Here is a 19,778-nt window from a genome sequence, read left to right as displayed (position 1 = left end):
CTTTTTAAAGTGTTACCTGATAGTTCTGCCTGTGTGAGAAACCTGGGCAATTAATTAAATTCCTGCCTCAGTTATTCTGAAATTTCATTACTGAAATTCTATCATGGTTGTTCTCAATTCTTAATATCTAAGAAATTTTTACCAAAGTAACTCATACTCTAAGCTACTGCACTGATATAGTACAAGAACTAGAGGGAGTTCTAGGGGACTAGGGGAGAAGTCCCACTTCACATCCTTCACTGTTTTCTGGCACCAATACCAAAAGCTGGCTTTGATTCAGCTTTCAGTTGAGGATTGCTAGTTGGACACCAGTAGGGAAGGAGAGAGGGCATATAGGGGACAACTGGTGCACTTGGAAATGTTGTTGGATAACCATGCTTCAGGGTATCCAAGCCCTAGAGCTTTGTGGCAGTCAGCCAAGTTTTGTCTTAATGAAAATTTATAGTTGAGATTATAATAGGGCAAATCATGTTAAGCAAGTCAACTGAATGAAGCTGCAGGGTTGGAACACACAGTGGCAGTAACCAAAATCTTGTTGAAGAAGCCTTTTCTTTTCTAGTCATAGAATAGACCTTGCATTACACTCAAAAAGAAGTATGGACAGTGTTGGTTTGTCAAATTATTAAGGGATAAAAAGTTATGGAAGTAATTCAGTAAGTCATTACTTCTATATGCTGGGGATTTTTCCTCCACTAATTTCCATCTGAATGTGGATTTCTGTGTCTGAATTTCCAAATATTTGCTGGAAATCTTTAAAAAAACAGCCAACCTGCTCAAGCATAATTTTTCTCTAGTTTTGTCTCAGCGGATCTCAGTTAATCTTAGGGAAATGATCTTTGATTTTGAAGAAACTGCATAAAAGAGGAGCATTTTGATAAAATTTTTAAATTATGGGATTGTCTACTCTTATGTTGCAGTTAGGGATTTTTTACTAGGTATTCAGTAAAAAGCACTATAACACTGATCAGGATTAAATACATGGATTGAAAGATAACTGTTAAATTATGTATAACTGTTGGGGAACTTGGTAGAGGCTGTGTTCATCCCATTACACTGCATAATAAAATAGAGTAATCTCATGTACTATTTTCAGTTTCTCTTTATTGGAGAGTTTTAAAACTATAATTAATTCCAAACAAGTAAATTTAAATTTGCCACCTTTTCTGCATTTTGCTCTGAGGAATAAAGTATTTTGCTAACCTGTATATCATCTTCTTCCCAAAAGTGCATTTTAACACTGCTGTCATTTTCCTAGTTCCAGCAGCCGAGCCCATAGAATATGCTCAGTTTCCTTTCTACCTCAATGGATTGCGTGAAACTTCTGACTTTGTGGAGGCTATCGAGAAAGTGAGAGCTATCTGTAACAACTACACCAGCTTGGGGATCTCCAGCTACCCTAATGGTTACCCTTTTCTCTTCTGGGAGCAGTACATTGGACTTCGTCACTGGCTCCTCTTATCCATTAGTGTGGTTTTGGCTTGCACGTTTCTGGTGTGTGCCCTCTTCCTCCTAAACCCCTGGACAGCTGGGATCATTGTAAGTTTATTATAAGGGTCTTTGTTGAAGTCAAATTCCTTTCAGCATAGCTCTTGCTGCAGTCGGGAAGGTTTTGTTTATGTCTGGGCCTCTGGTGGAGTATGTATATTGCATCATTCATTATATATTTATTCAACTTGAGGGGGTAGGGTTCATTTTGGCCACCTTTTTTGCAGGTTTAAAAGTTTCTTAGAAAGGTACATAAACTTTTACCTTTGCTCAAATGCACACTAACATAAGAAATAAAGACACAGAGGAAAATTAAGAGCTTTATTAAAACAATTTCTAATTCTGTATTCCTTCTCTTCTTTTGTCACACATAATTATTTTTAAGGCAGTTGCTTATGACTAGCTTGTCCATAAATTTTCCCAGCCATTTCTGAATGCAATATTTCTGGAAAAAACCGAAATGCTTATGTTGTATGGTACAGACTGTGGAAAGCCTATAACTGAGCGAGGAGAAAGATCATAAAATTGTAAACTGTAGAGAATACTCCTCCATGCTTTCTGCAAGGCACCAAAAGCCTCTCAGTAAACATTCAAGTTAAATTGAATGATGATGTCCCTATGTTTAAATTCCATAAACTATCATATGGTTTATAAAAAGCCAGAAGTAGAAAAGCATAAAACAGTTACTAAGTTTATTTTAATGTACATTTATATGACAGGTATGTTAAAAGGTAAATGTTTAGTCTAGAATATTTTTTCATAGCACCTTATCAAGCAATTTATGTTATTATGCTTGATTCATTAGCTTATAAAATCATTTATTGTAGTGCATACTTTTTCTCCTTTGGAAAAGGAGTTTATTTTCAGAGTCCACCATTGCTTTTATAAGTGTGTCTATTTTTTTTTCTCCTGCTGGGCTTAGCTACTTTTAAAGTTGGTTCTCCAGATTTCCTTCCCTCCCTTTTCCTCAGTTTTTTTTACAAGGTAGATGAAAGAAAAATAAAAGCTTCCTCTTATATTTAACTGTTCACTTTGTCCATGCCAATCCCCCCCCAAATACCTTAAAAGCTGAAAGTCCCTCTGTAACCTGAGACACATCAGCTGATTATGGCATTCAGTTTCTTCTGTGCTTTAGACATCCTCACTTATATTTGCAGTTCTACAAAAGAGAGCTCACATACAGATAGTTGAAAGATACTTTATCTGGAAGGATTGTCTGAAAGATGGGTGAAAAAGAAAAATGTACATTTTGGGAGTATCCATGATAAGGAAGAACAAATGTTTTTTCAGATCACTGATGGATTGTTACCAATACAAAGCTGGTGTGTCATGTGCTAACTGGTTCTTGGGGTGTAATTTAGACTGGCTGTGCAGCATTCGTTGCCATTGAGAATAGTGAGACAAGTAAGAACAGCTTGTCTTTGTGAATATAGGATGGCTTTGATGAATATGTTCTATGGTAACCATGTTATTTTGAAATGGCTTTCTCCTCATTGTCTGGAGTATAAGAAAATATATAAGAAAATACTAACAGATGTTTGAAATCATCTAGGTGGTGGTGCTGGCTCTGATGACTGTGGAGCTGTTTGGCATGATGGGTCTAATTGGAATAAAGCTGAGTGCGGTGCCGGTGGTTATCCTGATTGCTTCTGTTGGCATTGGTGTGGAATTCACTGTTCATGTTGCTTTGGTATGTAAAATCAAGAAGTACTTTAAAAACATCTTAGAATGAAATGGTGGCAATGCTCAGATCACAGATCCTTACAGTTTCTTGTCAGCGACATGATTCTCAGAAGGAAAATGGTCACAGTTTTGTGTATCTTTCTGCTTGTCTCAATAGAACAGCGTTGATCTTGATGAAGTGGTTCCTAACTATTGAGTCAGTCTCCCAGGAGACAAGAGAGAATACATTAGCTGTGATACCTGTTTGTCTGATTAATGCAATTATGTAGAGAAAAGAGAGATCTTAAATCACCTTGCTTCATTCCAGACTCTCATGATCCTTGTCTGAAGCCTCAGTGTTGCTGCATCAGCATTACACAGCTTTTTGTTGCCTCTTGTGTGTTCTCTATCTTGCAAAAGAGAATTCTTCAGAGGAGTTTTTAAAATCAGATATAGCGTCATTGGTATTTCTGGACTTCTTGAATGTGAACATGTTTGAAATAGTGTTCCATTTGTAAAATCTGCACCTTCTTTTCAGAAGCCATTGGCTAATAATAGCAGGCACAAACATGCAGTCTGTAGGAAAATATTTTTCTACTGTTTATCTAGTGGCTTAGATGATGTACAGAGTTAGGCACACAAAGTCGCCCTAAATGAAAAGAATCATTTTGAGAAAAACCAAAGTGGAAGTAGGGTAAGGTTAAAGAGGAACAATTGAATTCGTCAAGTGATGGCATCTTTTTTTCCCCTGCTGCTACAGATAGACTTTTGGAGGTAAATGTATTTGCTAGGGCTTTGGAATCGTTTGGGAAGTGTTAGTGTAGATGAGGAAGAAAGAAATGACAGCTTCTTAGTACTGAAGACTTAAAACAGCAAAAATGGAATAAAAAAAAGGACAAAACAGTTGTTTCTAGTTGGGAAGAAACTAATATAATTTACAGGACTTTATGGGTCACCTGTGCTTGAAGGTAAAATGCCCAGCAAACTGAAAATAGTGGTTTTCTCACACTGACACTGGAGATAAAAACTTTGGAACACATAAATAGTCAAATCAGTGTTGTATAAACAAAAAAGTACTGCTTTTATTGCCAAATTTAATTGAGTTAAAGAGTGATTCACAATGCAGTTGTGGGTCAGTTTTCTGCTATTGCTTGTGAATTGTGACCTTGTTTTTTCTAGTTCTAGAGAAGAGGGACTTAAATTCCAGGACTGTGAGGAAGATAGCTGCTTCAGCACATATCTTAATAGCCAGTAGGAAATTAGCTAAAGAGAGCCCTTACAAATCACAGTAAGAAGATCAGTCAGGTTCTTGTTTTCTTAAACCATTACGTCATACAAAGTAGACAAATTTATAACAAACTTATAACACCAGTATTTGCATATTCTTGATAAAGCTTATTCATACAGAGTTGTAGGGATGAAGACAGTTCACTAGTGATATTGTTGCTCAGGCACTACCATGTTCAGCACTATTCCTAGGATAATTTTGTATGTATAGAACCACTGGCTTTGAAGTACTAAAAGTTTCAAAAACTTTTTTGAGTGAAATGAAAATGTTAAAAAAAGTCATAGAAGCCATGGACCCACAAGAATGAGAGGAGCAGCCCTGCAATTTTCACACCTGAAGTGCTTTCACCAGGATATGGATTCTTTTCAGGTGGAAATAGGCAAATCCAGAGACAAAAGGCCACTGTTGCAAGTAGGCATTGCTTCCAGAATTATTATGGTCTGACTCTGTTATCAGTGCTTAGTCTGGTTGTGTGACTTCAGCAGCTGCTGTCGTATATCTGCAGGATCAAGCGTTCTCTTAAGGGTTAGGTAGCTACAGAGATAATTTTGATAAACTGTAGTTTAGAGTAATTAACTGATGGAAACCTGTGTATGCTAGGAGAGAGGCTGTTTGGAAGGTTGTATACATCTGCCTAAGGAAATGGACTTTTTTGTTTTACAGGCGTTTTTAACTGCCATAGGAGACAGGAACCATAGGGCTGTCCTTGCACTGGAACACATGTTTGCACCAGTGCTGGATGGGGCTGTATCCACTCTGCTTGGGGTGTTAATGCTTGCAGGATCAGAGTTTGATTTTATTGTCAGGTAAAGAATTTTTGTGTTTTGACTTTCTTACAAAAATAAAAATAAGTGTGCTTTTAATGTTTATTCAATTCACTGAATCTGTCATTTTATTACTGTGCATGGTGTGTCAAGTATGCTTATGTCATGGTCCTGCTTTCCCTCTGTTTTATTAACTCCTTGTTACTTGCTAGACATAGTAGTGTTTCCATTGCTGACATTAAAATCTGTTCCAGGAAAATCTGAGACTTAGCATGAACGAAAACAAAAGTGTTGCTCTTTAGAAAGTTTGCTGATTCTGGGTTTGAATTAGTTCAAAGCATCTTGTATTGTCCAGTGTTAGCTGCAGCTGACCTTTAGCCTTGAGGTCCTCCAGACTTCTTGTATGCACAAGAATTTGTATGCAAAAGACATGTGAACCTACAAACATTCAACTGTGTTGCAAGTGACTCTCTCAGGGCCTTTCCCTTCTATCCTTATGTAGGTTTTACATAATGAGGAAAAAGGGTGGGGGGATGTGAGGGGGAGAAGGCGCTGTTTGGAAGCTGGGGAACCATAAATACAAACACAGAACTTCATACTAAAATTTGTACAGTGAAGCCTTCTGTTTAAAACTACAAGCAGGCTGTTTCTTGTGAATATAATTAAGAATGTGTGTTTGTCAAGTATAGAGGAAAGCAAGTCTTTTCTTGAGGGGAATTTGAGAAGTGCAATGAAACAGATCCTCTTCTATTCCAAACAACCTGTGGAGCTCTGCAAAATGGCTAATCTTAGAAGTAACACAGGCTCTTTGTGGTAAACTATAGCACACACACAAAAAAATAATCCAAGCCCTAAAATGGAACTGAGGTAGAACTGGGCCAAATAAAAATGCTCTGAAAGATGGCTTAACTACTTAGGTAGACATAAGCTGGATAGATGACTAGACTTAACTGACATCCATTTGACAACAAGAGCAACAAATGTCAGGGGCAGGAACTGGGAGAATGACTGCTAAATCTCATCAGGCTTTTTGTTTATGTATGAAAGAGTTTTGAAGAAAGCAGGCGGGTTGCAGTTAGATCTTGTGAAACCTGCATGAAGATTATTACTATACAGGTATTCCACATGCTGAAATAAATTTTTCCCCCCCAAATCACTATTTTTTTACTTTATTGAATTGGTATTGAAGAACTATAATTTTTCTTTTAGGACCTGGTTTTATAAGGGTCAGAACATTTTGACATACAAGTAGGTTACTGATAGATCTAACCTAAATTTACAGCGGTATATTTTTGGTGTGCTACTTTCCTACTTAACAGATGAGATTTTGGCACATGTTTTTGTGTCATAGCAAATGGAAGATTGTAGCAGCCCTTCGCACCAAATTTGGATTGGATGTGCTCTCAGTTTATAAAATGAGCCTTTCAACTTTTCAACTTATGTTATTTTACTTTTTTGGCCATCAGTTTCTGTTTTTATAGCACAATCTCACTTCAGTTTGCTGTGTTTAAAAAATATAATAAAATAAACTATGGGGAGCCTGAGCATTGTTAGAGTGGGCGAAGAAGATCCTCAACTTCCGGAAAGCGACAGATTAGTCCAGCAATGTGGAAGATTAAGTAAATTAACAGACACTGTATACACCAACTGGTCAAAGCCATAATCCTCCTGTTTATTCTAACGTTAGATGGATGAGATGCAAATGTTTTTAATGTCTGTTGTTGATCTGTGTCCCAGTTTAAAGTTCTGGTGGTTTATGTTAGTAGAGTAGATTAGCTTGCTGATTGTTGTTAATGCAGATCAGAAATTCCCAAATGTTTACAATAGCAGGATATTTATAGTTTTACAGGAGTCTGATATATTTGATCAGATGTGGAAGCAGGGAGGCAGTAAAGTTTGTTGCCAGCTAGACAATGTAATCAGCGGACCCATTAGTAGCAAACTTGCCCTCTGTTCTCCTCTTTTGCCTTCTCCTTCAGGAATTTACCAAGACTGAGTCCTTGAAATCATTAGTTACAACGCAGCCTTAAGTTTAGTCTGAGCCCCAGCTGTGCCGAATACCAACTAGCAAGACTTTCCTTTTACTGACAGGTTTACCTTGGTATTCATGAAGGATCCCAGACCTTAGCCCTCAGTGGTGGGAAAGGACAACTACTTGTGCACTTTTCTCTTCTTCCATAGTATTTCAGCCTTTATGTTTGAATTGGCTGACGCAAAACAAGAGTATTCAGAGATGCTAAATTGTTCAACAAAAGATTAGCCTGCAATGCAGCTCTGCCATTGTGGAGCGCTCTTACTCAGTACAATGCTGAAGCTTACTATAGAATAGGCATTTTCTTTGCAGAAAGCGGGTTCCTGTGTTGTAAAAGAGTTGCAATTCAAGCTATTTGGTAAAACTGGAACTCACAGAATTCTAGGCGTTAAGTTTGATTAATGAACGGCAAGGAAAACCCTTACCTGATATACTGTAGATTTAATTAGACATTCTGCTGTAAGTTGCAGAAGCATTTCACAGTGGATTAGCTGCTGGGAGAAGAGGGCTTCTTTTCCTTCTACTCTAAATTGTTTAAATTCTACACCCTTCACTTCATTTGTTTGCTTCTGCTGGGTTTTCACTAATGGGGGCCCCTTTTCATTGTATTTGTGCTTTCAATCCATTCAGCCATTCCCTGCACATTCCATATTTTTGTGTTTGTGTAACACATTCATAAACAACATTACATGCTTTCAAATTCTGGGAAATTAACAAATTTAATTTTTTTCTTTCCTTTTCAACTAACACTTTGTGGAATGTAGCTTCTCTAATTCAAAAGGTAAAAACCCCTATATTTTATATAGAAAGTGATATAATTGTTTCCTTTGATGTTAGTAATATGTTAGAGTTAATTTAGTATCTGTATTATTTTAACATATGTAGGAGTAATTTGTAATCCCTTGTTTCTAACAGTGGCTATTCTCTCCCCCAAACCATTTAAACTGTACTTCAGGTATTTCTTTGCTGTTTTGGCAATCCTAACCATTCTGGGAGTTCTCAATGGATTGGTGCTGCTTCCTGTTCTTCTCTCATTCTTTGGACCATACCCTGAGGTCAGTAAAATTAATGGTGAACAGAAAAATCATATTATGTCTGCACTGCTATCCCCCTCAATCACCCCCTGGTTTTAGGAAATATTTTTTAAATTTTCTTGGATTAAGTTTCTTGCTGTCAGGCTTCTTTGTAAATTTTTATTAAAAGTGCTGTTTGTTACATAGTTGATACTATTCTTTATTAAAGTATTTTTTAAAAATAAGTCTTGTTTTAGAAGTCACAATAAGCAAACCTGATAGTGTTATTTATACTAGTAGAATAATGTAATATGCAAACAAGTTTGTAAAATACTGATTTGCCACAATATTTTGCAAAAGATAGTTTGTTTTGTACACAAAACTTCTATTTTCCTACCTCAGTGGCTCTGTTGCATTCCTAGAAGTGTTTAGCTGAGCAGACCACCAGGAAGGCCTGTGTGGACCAACACACACAGTGGTGGTCGAGAGACCACACCTTGATAACCAGGATTGGTCTGCCAGAAGGTCCCTATTGCCCAGCCACCTCTCCCTGTGGCATTCTCTGGCCTCAAGTAGCATTTTTGTTGTGGGGAAGGCTTCACTTAAATGTTGATGACTTTACAGTACAAACTCCCAAGTCCAGACTCCAGGATTCACAGATACCAACTTTATATCTGGTTGTTGGTCATTTATTACCTACCTTGTAGTTAATACAATTACTGTGTTATGTGGGGTTATCTTTATCATGTGTCAATAGAATCAGTGTGCTATGTTCCATGTATCTAGTGTGTGCACAAGAATAGAACACAAGGTATGTATTCAGCACTGGTACACACAGAAGTGTTTGGGTTCTTTTAATATTAGTAAAACAGTTTTGACAACTGTGTGTACTTTCCTAATTCCTAACAATATGCATGGCCTATCTATTACTCAAACAGTGTGAATGTGTATGTTATTTCCATATATGTTGCTGTGATGTGTGTATCCACCTCTTGTTGCAAACAGACATGGAGTAACACTGTCCCAACCCACTGAGATGATTTTATGAAAATCATTGCTAATGCTTGCTGAAAGGGGAGGGGAGCCCACATATTATTTTTGTTTTTATATTTGCAAGTGCATGCACATACTCTTCCTGATACAATGATATTCGGAAGGACATCTGTGCAGTCTTGTTTACATATGTATCTGCAGATGGAGGTCATGTCTTTTATACTTCCATTAATTTTTTCAGTTCAGTATCTGTGTTCATCAGAAAACTGTTGCTAAGCTTGTTATGGCATGGCAGGGTGTATTTGGCAGAACATTGTTTATTTGCATTTGTCAAGCTCTAGTGATTAAAAGGGTAAAGCTAGCTGAATGTAACTGAAAGTGTTGCTGTCACCAGGTTTCTCCAGCCAATGGACAGGACAGATTGCCCACACCATCTCCTGAGCCACCCCCCGGTACTGTGAGGTTTGCACTGCCACCTGGCCACACAAATAATGCTTCAGATTCCTCTGATTCTGAGTACAGCTCTCAAACCACAGTGTCTGGAATTAGTGAAGAGCTGCATCAGTATGAGACCACCCGAGGTCCTGGGGCACCAGCCCATCAAGTAATAGTGGAAGCGACTGAGAATCCTCTCTTTGCAAGATCCACTGTAAGTAGCTTTCATATGTATTAGCAGGAGGGCAAGAAGAAGTTTTTTGGTGTATTTTGTTTTTTGGGTTTTTTTAAAAAGATCTATTTATTTTCATGGAAAACTCTTTATGAGGGATTGTTCTTTGTGACTTTGTGCCAAAACCTGTTCACAGGGAGTGAAGGTTTCCCTCATTCTCTCCTTTAGAACTGAGCTGGGGGGTAAAGTGGTGGTACAAAAGCAGGCATTTGGCATGGGTAATTGCTATTACATCCTATTGGCACCAACCACAAGAGAGAGCTCTCAGTCTGTTTCATGACTGTTTTCAGAGAGAGAAGGAGACATTACAAGATCCCAGCCTCTTTCACACAGCTCCTTGTGGAAATCTATAATATACCTCTCTGTGGCAGCACATTTTGGAGAGAAAGATTAGAGCCAGAAAAAAGCAGTTTAAGTGTTGTACCAAATCTTGGGCCTTGTTGCATCTTGCTACTGAGTTGGCATAATTGCAATTTTAAAGGAAAGTGAAAAAGCTCTGTCTCCTACCCCTGCTGATGTTGCATGCTGAGCCGCAATGCGGATCTGGTTTTGTTCAGCAGAGGCCTAGAAATAGGTACAAGCACAGCCACATTTGAAGTTGGTCACGGTTTATTGACTGATGTAGCTGCTGTGCTTCACGCTCTTTATGGAAATCAGAAAACAGATTCCTACAGTCAATACAAACTACCCCACTAACATCCTGTTTATGTTCCCTGCATGGAGTAGCCTTTTCCAAATGCCTGCAATTCTGCTTGTTGAGTTAAGACCAAGTGCTTGTCACCCATCCCTTTGAAAAGATGGACCAGCGTGTAGGAAGCTTACAATAATGTTTTCAGCCGTCATCCTGTGTTCTCTGAAGATGTGCTTTCCAGGTTTTAAAAACTTCAGACAAAAACCATGGAAAAATCAATTATCAGATTCCACAACATTCCCTTTGTAGAGTCAGAGCATTATTATAATTATTCCCAGCATAAAAAAAAAGCAAGCGTGCTATTTGCTTGCTTTGCTGTGTCAGAGGTGTAACCGTGCGTGTCTCTCTCAGGTGCTTCAGCCGGAAGCCAGGCATCAGCCGAGCCCTCGGCTGCGGTCTGCAGGGCCCGCGGGGCCCAGCGGCAGCAGCAGCAGGGATCGCTTGGGCCACAAGGCTCGCTCGCACAGCGTTCGGAGCCCGGCGTTCGGGGCCGCGGGCGCCGCGGGAGCCGCCTACTGCCAGCCCATCACTACTGTGACTGCCTCGGCCTCAGTCACTGTTGCTGTCCACCCTGCCCTGCACAGCCACAGCCCTCGGGGAGCGAGCTTTCCATCCTACGAGGGACACCACGAGGCCGGCCATGCGCCATTTGAGGACCCCCACGTGCCTTTTAATGTGCGGTGTGAAAGAAGAAATTCTAAAGTGGAAGTTATAGAACTGCAAGATGTTGAATGTGAGGAGAGGATGCCTGGCAACAGCTCACAATAAGGTAGGTCCATCCTGTGTAACTGCAAGATTTGGCCTGTGTCTGGCAATGGTGTGATCAAAAGAAAGACGAAAATTAAATTTCTCAGAGGTAACTTTTCATAGATAGCACTACTTACAGGTCACGCTGATCACCTTAAATCTGCTAATTGTGAATATAGTACATTTTGCACTGGACATGAGGTTGGCTGAGATAGAGCACTCCAACACTGGGAAGTCATACTGCATTCAGACATTTACTGCTTCGAAGAGCCTTGCAAAATGGATAAGTACATCATACAATCCCAGTTTACTATATGAAGAAAATAAAGCAGAGGTGTTTTATAACCTCTTCAGACTGCATTTACCATTGTGTAAGTCCTGTCCTCTGATCCCTGAATCAGGCATGCTCTAAAACATTATATAAAATGACAGTACCTAGGAGAGTGTAAAAATTGCCAGCTACTTCAGGAGACATCATCTCTTGAATAAAATAATTTGTGAAAGAATTTAAAGTCCATAATAAGGACTGAATCCCTCTGGAAGATGAGCCAGGTGAGAAGTGGGAAGTCCTACCATGCCTAGTGGACTTCTGCTCAGCAGTGTCCCCTGCTCTTTGGAGGGGCCTTCAGAGACGTCCCCAGTGACCCCGTACGCTGGAGGTGTCTGAGCTGACCTCTGCCGTGTCAGGGGCATCTGCAGTGGCAATTGCAGGTTTGCACAGGATAGAGCTGCCCATTGAGTTTTTACACTGGAAACTTCTTGGGGCTCTTACATGAGAAACTATTTCTCATTATTTTTACTATATTCTTCTCTTGCAGGGAAAAAGAAGGTGTTAGAATAGTTACTTATCTGTGGATTACTGTTTTTTCTCTTTGCTTCTCTGAGCTTTTCAGTGACAGACAGCAGTCTGAGCAGAGCAAGTAATTTTATTTTGATTCTAGAATATTTTGCACGTACGCATGCATGTATGTGTATGCACACACACAGCGTTTTGGCAGAAATTTTTATGATAATTCAAAATGAAACCACTTTCGGTATTATAAAATGTCTCTCCAAACATCCCAAAGCATAAATAGGAGTGAATGCCTTTAGCCTTGCAGTCTAGAAATATGACAAATAATAGTATCCACAAAATAAGAAAAAACTTGGGCTTAGTTTTTTCAAGCTGAAGTGTACGTTAATATGAGACTCTTAAACTCAATATTCAATGTAGCATACTTCTCATTTTTGACTGAATTTTTCACAGCTATCTAAAACTGGGAATTTAGAAATTAAAGCATCAACATTTTTTTAATTGGCCTCAGTATTTCTTTGCCAGGAAATTAATGACTGAGATGAAAGTAGAGGCACCATTTCCTGACTGCTAAATCTAACCACAAGAATCATGAAATGAGTTGGTTTCGTTTGATTTGTTTGTTTTTCTTGAAATTTAGTGAATGTTTTTTCTCTCTCCTTATTTGTACAGGGTAATAACTGAAGCAAAGAAGAGGCCAAAGATGGAAAACTGTATTCCAGAACTGCTTGAAGAGAAGAACTGCTTCAAGTTGTAAAAAAGGACATGCTGCATCAGGACAACAGTTCACTGTTACTGTAACCTATTGTATTATTTTGTTAAATAATTCTTTTAAGTATTTAAAAGATGTACACATATGTAATATACAAAAGAACGATGTAAAGTAGTATAGTCTGGAGTAATTTGCCTTTGGGCAATAGAATGGGGACAAAATTGTGTGCTCTTTGTACTTTTTGTGCATTGATATCTGTGCCACAACTAAGCTTAATCTAGTTCTAAATTTCAGCATAAGTTGCTGCTGCTTAAATATTTTATAATTTACTTGTATAATTCTATGCAAATATTGCTTATGTAATAGGATTTTTTTAAAAGGTACATGTCTGTTTAAAATATTTTAAATTTGTGTATCACAACCCTGTGGTAGTATGAAATGTTACTGTTAACTTTCAAACACGCTATGCGTGGTAATTTTTAAAATAAGCAAATATGAAGAAAAGCGAATTAATCTGGGAGGCTTAAATAGACTTAGCTATGTGCAGGTTTTGTTTTGCTGTATGTGTCCAAGTGTGCATCTGGAAACATGCATGCTTTTGTGTGCATGTTCCTGGTGTACTCTAGTTTCTCTTTTACTGTATGTTAACACTTGGTGGGCTTACAAACCCACTGATGCTGATGTGAGTCTGGCTTTCCCTGTTAGTAGGCGCTAGTGAAAACTCTGTTGTTGTTTACCAATATATACAACTATAGACTGCCATCATCAAAGGCCCAACTAAAATACTAGAGAAGACAAGGAGTTGAGGTTTAGAATTATGTTTCAGTTCCCAAACCCTTAATGACTTGTTTCACATTACTTCAGTCAAGTCACTTAACTGCCCATGCCTCAGTTTTTCATTCTGTAAAATGGTTATAATTACACTTACCTACCTCCCAGGAATGTTGTGAGGCTTAATTACAGTTCATGTAGTGCTTTGAGGTTTTATTTTCCCTTGCAAAATATGCCAGGTAAGTGCAAGCAAGATAACCATTATTTTTTCACCTCCAAAGGTGCTGGATGTTGACGGGTGCTGGTGGTTATAGAAATACAATGAGCATCTGCCTTGTTTTGATTCTGTTAATTTTGAATAGGATCAGAAGCTGGATAATGGATTGTTTGATGGTGAGCCACAGCTTAGCTGAGTCATTAACAGCATTGAAAGCAATATCTTTGGTCACCTTATTTTCATGGTAGGAAGGAGTTAATAGTAAGTAAAAAAAATCAAATGGAAGGATTAAAAAAAGAAGTATATTCACTTTTAAATATAAATGGCTTTCTGGTGGGCCAGGATGGTAATGACACTTAAGGCCTGGGTAGTTACTTTCTTTATTGTTTGTGTTTTCCCATGCTGCATTGGCACTTTTAATTATAACAGCTAAACTGGGATCTCTTTGCGAAACTAATTTAGCTTTTTGTACTATTGTTTTTAAACTAAAAGGGGATTGCTGCAGGTGAAGGGTCTGGAAAAACACTGCAATCTGTGTTTCAGTTGGAAACAAACCGTAGGAACAAAGAACCTTAATTTAAAATAATGCAACACAAGTTTTCATTTTCTCTGTCTTCTTTTTTTATCTTTTTCTGCCCTTCATCAAGCTGTTTTTTAGAGCAGGTAGATGTTCAGTTTTGTATTTAGAGCCAAACACAACCAATATTCAGTTTCTAAACACAGCAGTGGTGGGGCTTTTCTTTATGTATACCTGAATAGCAGTGGCCAATTCTTTGATGGGAAAGTGTTTTTCTCCAGTGGCTTCAGGGAGTCTATCTTTGCCTACAGACCTTGCCAGCAAAACGAATGGGGATAATTAGAATGCACAAAATTCCATGCCTTTTTTTCTCACTTGAAAACACTTTGATATGAGGCACTTGTTTACAGATCTCCAATGTGAACGCTCGAAGAGCAGGTGGCGAGAGCCTGGTGTCATTCCCGTGATACATAAGCTACTGTCTCAGTGCACACCAAGGGTTAATGTCGCAACTGCCTACTGGTCCAGTTCACTGTCTAACATGAAAACTCTTGATGACAAAAAGATGAGGGGCCTCAATTTAGCACTAGCAGCATAGTGACCTCAGATCATACAAACTCTGCAACAAAACTGTATGATACTAATTGGAAGCCGCCTTCAACCACCAAACTTGTGCGCTCACGTGTCAGAGATTGGCAGGGCTCCCACTGGCACCACGCCGTGTCGCAGGCTGCCTTGCTTCCTGCTCTTCCTTGGGAGGCAAGGGGCCCAGGGCAAGTTGCAGTGTCTCCCACCTGCCCCTGCCCGAGTCTTCCTGCGTGCTTGTGTGTGAGTGAGCTGTCTGCTGCTTTGTGCACAATGTAGACCTTCTTCTTCGATAGTCACATTGGCAAGGGGAGAACTCAGTGGCTGGCAACCTTTGTTTTGTTTTGGTTTTGTTTCTTAACTTTTTTAATCATGGGTGATATTTATATTTTTGTATCATAAGAATGTTTTTCTTACAGTATTTGTCATGCCAGTTTATAACAAACAAAATGCAGGGATTTTATTTCTATTGGAAACACTATTACAGTTATGTTTTTACTGTTTAATGGATTTTTATTTGTATAGAGTGCTTACTAATGTTAAATAGGAAAGAGTATATAACATTTACATTATGGACTTGTTGTAGCTTTTAGTGTAAGGAGTTAAAAGGAGAAAAAATATTCAAACTGGGTCTCATTGCCTGCCTGTTTGGTAGGAGTGGGTTTGTGTCATTTCAGTTACAAAGATAAAATTATGCCATATAATTTATTTATATGAAAATTTATTTTTGTAGTGTACATAGTAGTCATCAAGTCTTTTGACAGAAGTATATTTTTAAAGAGTTTATATGTAATGATGATACCATTATGTTTTGGAACACTGCTGAGATACAATTACAGTGCACACTTTTCCTTGTAAACCCCCTGGAGAAAAGAAAGTGTTTAACAGTGTTAAGAGAGAAAGAGAGTGTGACTATTCATACAATTCTGAACTGTGTTTTAGTTACCATTTGTGATCTAGCGTGGTTCTCATTTTAAGCTTTGAATGGAAATTGTACAAACTCTCTAAATATTAATGTTCAAACACTGATAGAAATTCTAACATGAATAAAAAAATATTATAACTTACTGGCTATGGATTTCCTTGTTTATGGAATGCTTCTTTATTTACTGCTGGTTATCTCTGCAAATGCAACCATGCAATCATTCTGATTTAAAGCATGAATCTGAGATCTTTGAGTATTTGGGATGTATGGGATATTCAGATTTGCCCATTTGCAGCAGGAGCCATTTGTTGCCCTGTCTAAAGGGTAGCATGCTGATCCTTGCCTGTTGATTCTGTTACCTTTGCATGTTGGGGGATAGGTTTAGGAATGGGTTATCCATGTCATTATCACTCTGAATGAAACAATTTGTTGACTAAAGCACTTTATATAATATAAGGTTATTTCTTCTTAGACATGGGAGGAAATTCTTTGTCTTTTTCCCATCTCTGTGGGAATTTGCACCCTAAATTGGATAACGGAATCAGTCTGGTATTTCCACTTTGTGGAAGAAAAAATAAATGTGTTCTGAGTTCTGAAAACTACAGCCGTCCATAAGAAGGGAGACTCTTGACAAAATTCCCTCCGTGAAGCGTGCTGCTGCTTGCCGGCCAGGATGCAGATCCCTGTGCCCCGCACAAGCCTCACTAGGCAGGGAGAAGCTGCAGTGGGCAGCAGGGAACAGGGTAACAACATCTGTCTGAAGTCATTCGCGTCGCAAACCGCAGGGTGGTTTCTCCTGTGCAGATACTCTGCCCAGCATCCTTCTAAGTGCCACAGAGCCAGCAGTCCTTCACTTCATCCTTTAACCTTTAGATTATTTTTTCACATGAGACTTCTAAATGTCTCATAAGGAAAAAACCCAAACCTGTCTTGAGATAATTTATAATTCAGGCTTTACTTTCCATGGCCAGAGTAAATACAAATACAATTTTCAATTTTATGTTTTCTGGAAGTTTAACCACAAAAGAGAAAAGCAGAGTTAAACGACTTGAACTGCAAAACTTCAACACATATATTTTTACTACTCAAAATACTCTCCCTCACACCCTCAGGATTAGCCAGCCTGAGTCAGGTTGCAGATTTGGCTCTTGTGGATACAGCCCATGAGAATAGTGCTCACTTAGACCTTGCTTTAGCTCAACTCACTCGCTTCATCTTTTATGTCCAGCCATCCATGGGAGCTGCTCCATTCACACAGCTGGAAACCATGTAAATAAATCAATACATTCTGTCCGTCAGAACATGGGATTTTTTCCTTTAAACATTCTGTTTTGCAACAACAATAGTTATTTACATAATACTACTTGTCATGTTTAGTTTTCTTATCATTTTGCTGTCAGTGTGATTAACCCCAGGTAAGAAATTGATCTGATTTTTGCCAGAGATTGGCCATAGTTATTCAGGCCTTAAGTAAACATGTGGCCAAATTTTTGTTGGCATAATGCATGTATTTAACAGCTTCAGGAATGCTACATGCTGCTAAAGTGCAGCAGCACTGATATATGAACAGGTGTTTCATTTTTGTTAACTTTTACTCCCAAGGAGCATTTGAGACACTGACTGTTTATATCTGAATATACCGTTGCCAAATTGTAATTATTTTTAATGTCTGCTTCAAGCTATGAGAAAAATTACTACTTTCCAATTCCATTTAATCATTCTTCTTTGTTGCAAACATGTTGAATCTTATTGCTCGAACAGGATGCATGCCAGGCAACAGCACTACCTTGCTTGAGTGGCTTGAAAAAACACACGCCCAGTTTAACTTTCCCTGGTTAATTTCAGCTAATTAAGCACAAAAATGAAGCAGTACTCTGCTTTGGAAAAAAAAAAAGTTTAATGAGTTTAATGTATATGCTGGCATATTTGATACTGCAGAAATAATTTTGCTGCTATAGACACTAGGAAAGAAATCTCTGGCTCAGATACTTGATTGTCTGCAGCGCCATCTGGGCCACTTATCACCCTACCACAGCTCTCCTTATGAACATTTCCACTCTCATTTTAACAGCTGTAATTGGGTGGGTCACTAGTGTTTAAGCTGCCACAGCAGCTGAAAAGCAGCACCTTGCCATTGGTGCAAGGTAAGGCTGCAATGGAGAACATTGTATTTAGGGTTAATGATGCACAGAACACAAGGCAGCTTGTGTTTTAGCCTGTTTTGCTAATCCAAGCATTCTCACAGGCTCTTCTCCAAGCTTAACTCAAGCTACCAGTTAAAGTCACTAGATCTGTGAATCGCCTAGATGAATTAGAATGCCAAGCGTGCACAGTGGATGCAAATTTTTGCACAATGGAGCAGAAAAAATGTGGCTTTTCTCTCTGGTCTTTCCATCCCTTGAGCTCAAATCTTTGCAGGGGATCCAACTTCACAGGCTCCAACTGCCTAACATACTGCAGCCTAATGAAACCTGCTGGAGAGCAAGGCTGTAAACCACAGAAGCTGGGAAGCAGGGAGACTGGAAGCTAGAGGTTGGAAACTGCTTCTTAGGCAAGGAAGGGCTCTGCCTTGGTTGAAGAGGGGCCAGACTTCACTTATGGGTGTGTGAATGAGGTGGATTTCCCCATCTGTTGAGTGAGGAAAGACAATTGAAATATTTGAAAAGTGATTTATGGAAGAAACAAGAGACTCTGGATGCTCTGGAAGAGGGAGAGCTCCACCATTTGATTTAGGAGACCCAAAATTACATTATAAATTTATTTCAACACTTAGGTAAAACTGATTTTACTGCTCCAGGTTGAGTCAAGGTGTGCACCTGTGGATTTTTTCATCTGAAGTTTGTTTGGGGACAAGATTTGTAGGAAGGCATGTCTGCCTAGGCTTTTGAAAGAGAGAAGAAGGCAAAGGCATTTAACAAGAATTACTTGGCAACTAAGAACTCAAAGGAATTACACTATAATGCTTCTTTTTTTGCAGATTTTGTAACTTCAATGAAGGGAAATCTTTGCTCTTTCTCCACCTGGTGACAGATGTCATCTCTCATCTGGAAGACAAGGGGTTGCACCTCTATGGTCTGTCAGATTTCAGCAGGGTATGCAAGTGGGGAGCTTCCTTCAGGAGAGCCTGCTATCATAGAGTGCCTGCTCCTGCACTAAGCTGGCTTTGCTGACAGTATAAATATGACCCTGTAAGTTGCAAACACAAGTGACCAATAGCCTTGAGGTGTCTAAATTTAAACTAATAATCTTGAGGTTAAAATGCCAATTGACTGTTTCCTAGTTATCAAACATATGAACCATCTATAGAGTTCACCTGTGAGACAAACAGGTTATTGCTTCTCATTAAACAAAGAACCAGATATTTTTTCAGCTATTAAAACTAATAAGGCAAAATATTTGAGCAGCTTATTTCAGTATAATATTGAGGGTAAATAGGAAACTCACAACTTTCATCCTAAGATAGTATTTGCAGTAAGAGAATTCACACCCTCTTTCAGGATTATGCAACCATTTTAATTAGGCTATTCATTTTACTTGAGAATATTACTTTGCTAGCCAATTAATATGCTGCTGTACCATGTTGCAACGTTTTAGAAGGCTAACAGGTAAAACTTAAAATGATTGTAAAGGCTAAGGGCAGGTATTATAGCACAGGATCACAAACCTTGGTGTAGCACATCTGGTTGGTGGCCTGTCACTAGTGGGATTCCCCAAGGATCGGTGTTGGCGCCCCAGGGATCAGTCCTGTTTAACATTATTAATGAACTGGATGAGAGGATCAAGTGCCCCCAAGTCAGTTCCCAGATGACAACATGTTGGGTAGGAGAGTCAATCTACTGGTGGGTCAGAAGGCTCTGCAAAGGGATCTGGAGAGGCTAAAGGCAATTGCATGTGGTTCAACACGGCAAAGTGCTGG

General features: G+C 38.8%; 1 protein-coding gene across 1 annotated transcript in view; it reads left to right on the top strand.

Annotated features, from left to right (window-relative positions):
• PTCH1 (patched 1) overlaps positions 1-16,004 on the top strand; it is a 43,739-nt gene extending 27,735 nt beyond the window's left edge. The window contains exons 16-22 of the mRNA XM_005426893.2: positions 1,256-1,536; positions 3,038-3,175; positions 5,099-5,241; positions 8,187-8,286; positions 9,632-9,886; positions 10,947-11,364; positions 12,808-16,004. Coding sequence (XP_005426950.1) covers positions 1,256-1,536; positions 3,038-3,175; positions 5,099-5,241; positions 8,187-8,286; positions 9,632-9,886; positions 10,947-11,363 — 1,334 coding nt within the window. The 3' untranslated portion in view covers position 11,364; positions 12,808-16,004. The remainder of the gene's footprint in view (positions 1-1,255; positions 1,537-3,037; positions 3,176-5,098; positions 5,242-8,186; positions 8,287-9,631; positions 9,887-10,946; positions 11,365-12,807) is intronic.
• Positions 16,005-19,778: the final 3,774 nt, after the last annotated feature.

The sequence above is a fragment of the Geospiza fortis genome, unplaced genomic scaffold (assembly GCF_000277835.1).
Source record: "Geospiza fortis unplaced genomic scaffold, GeoFor_1.0 scaffold325, whole genome shotgun sequence".
NCBI lineage: Eukaryota > Metazoa > Chordata > Aves > Passeriformes > Thraupidae > Geospiza > Geospiza fortis.
The sequence above is the reverse complement of the archived record's forward strand: the minus strand, read 5'-3'. Positions and strand labels throughout refer to the sequence as shown.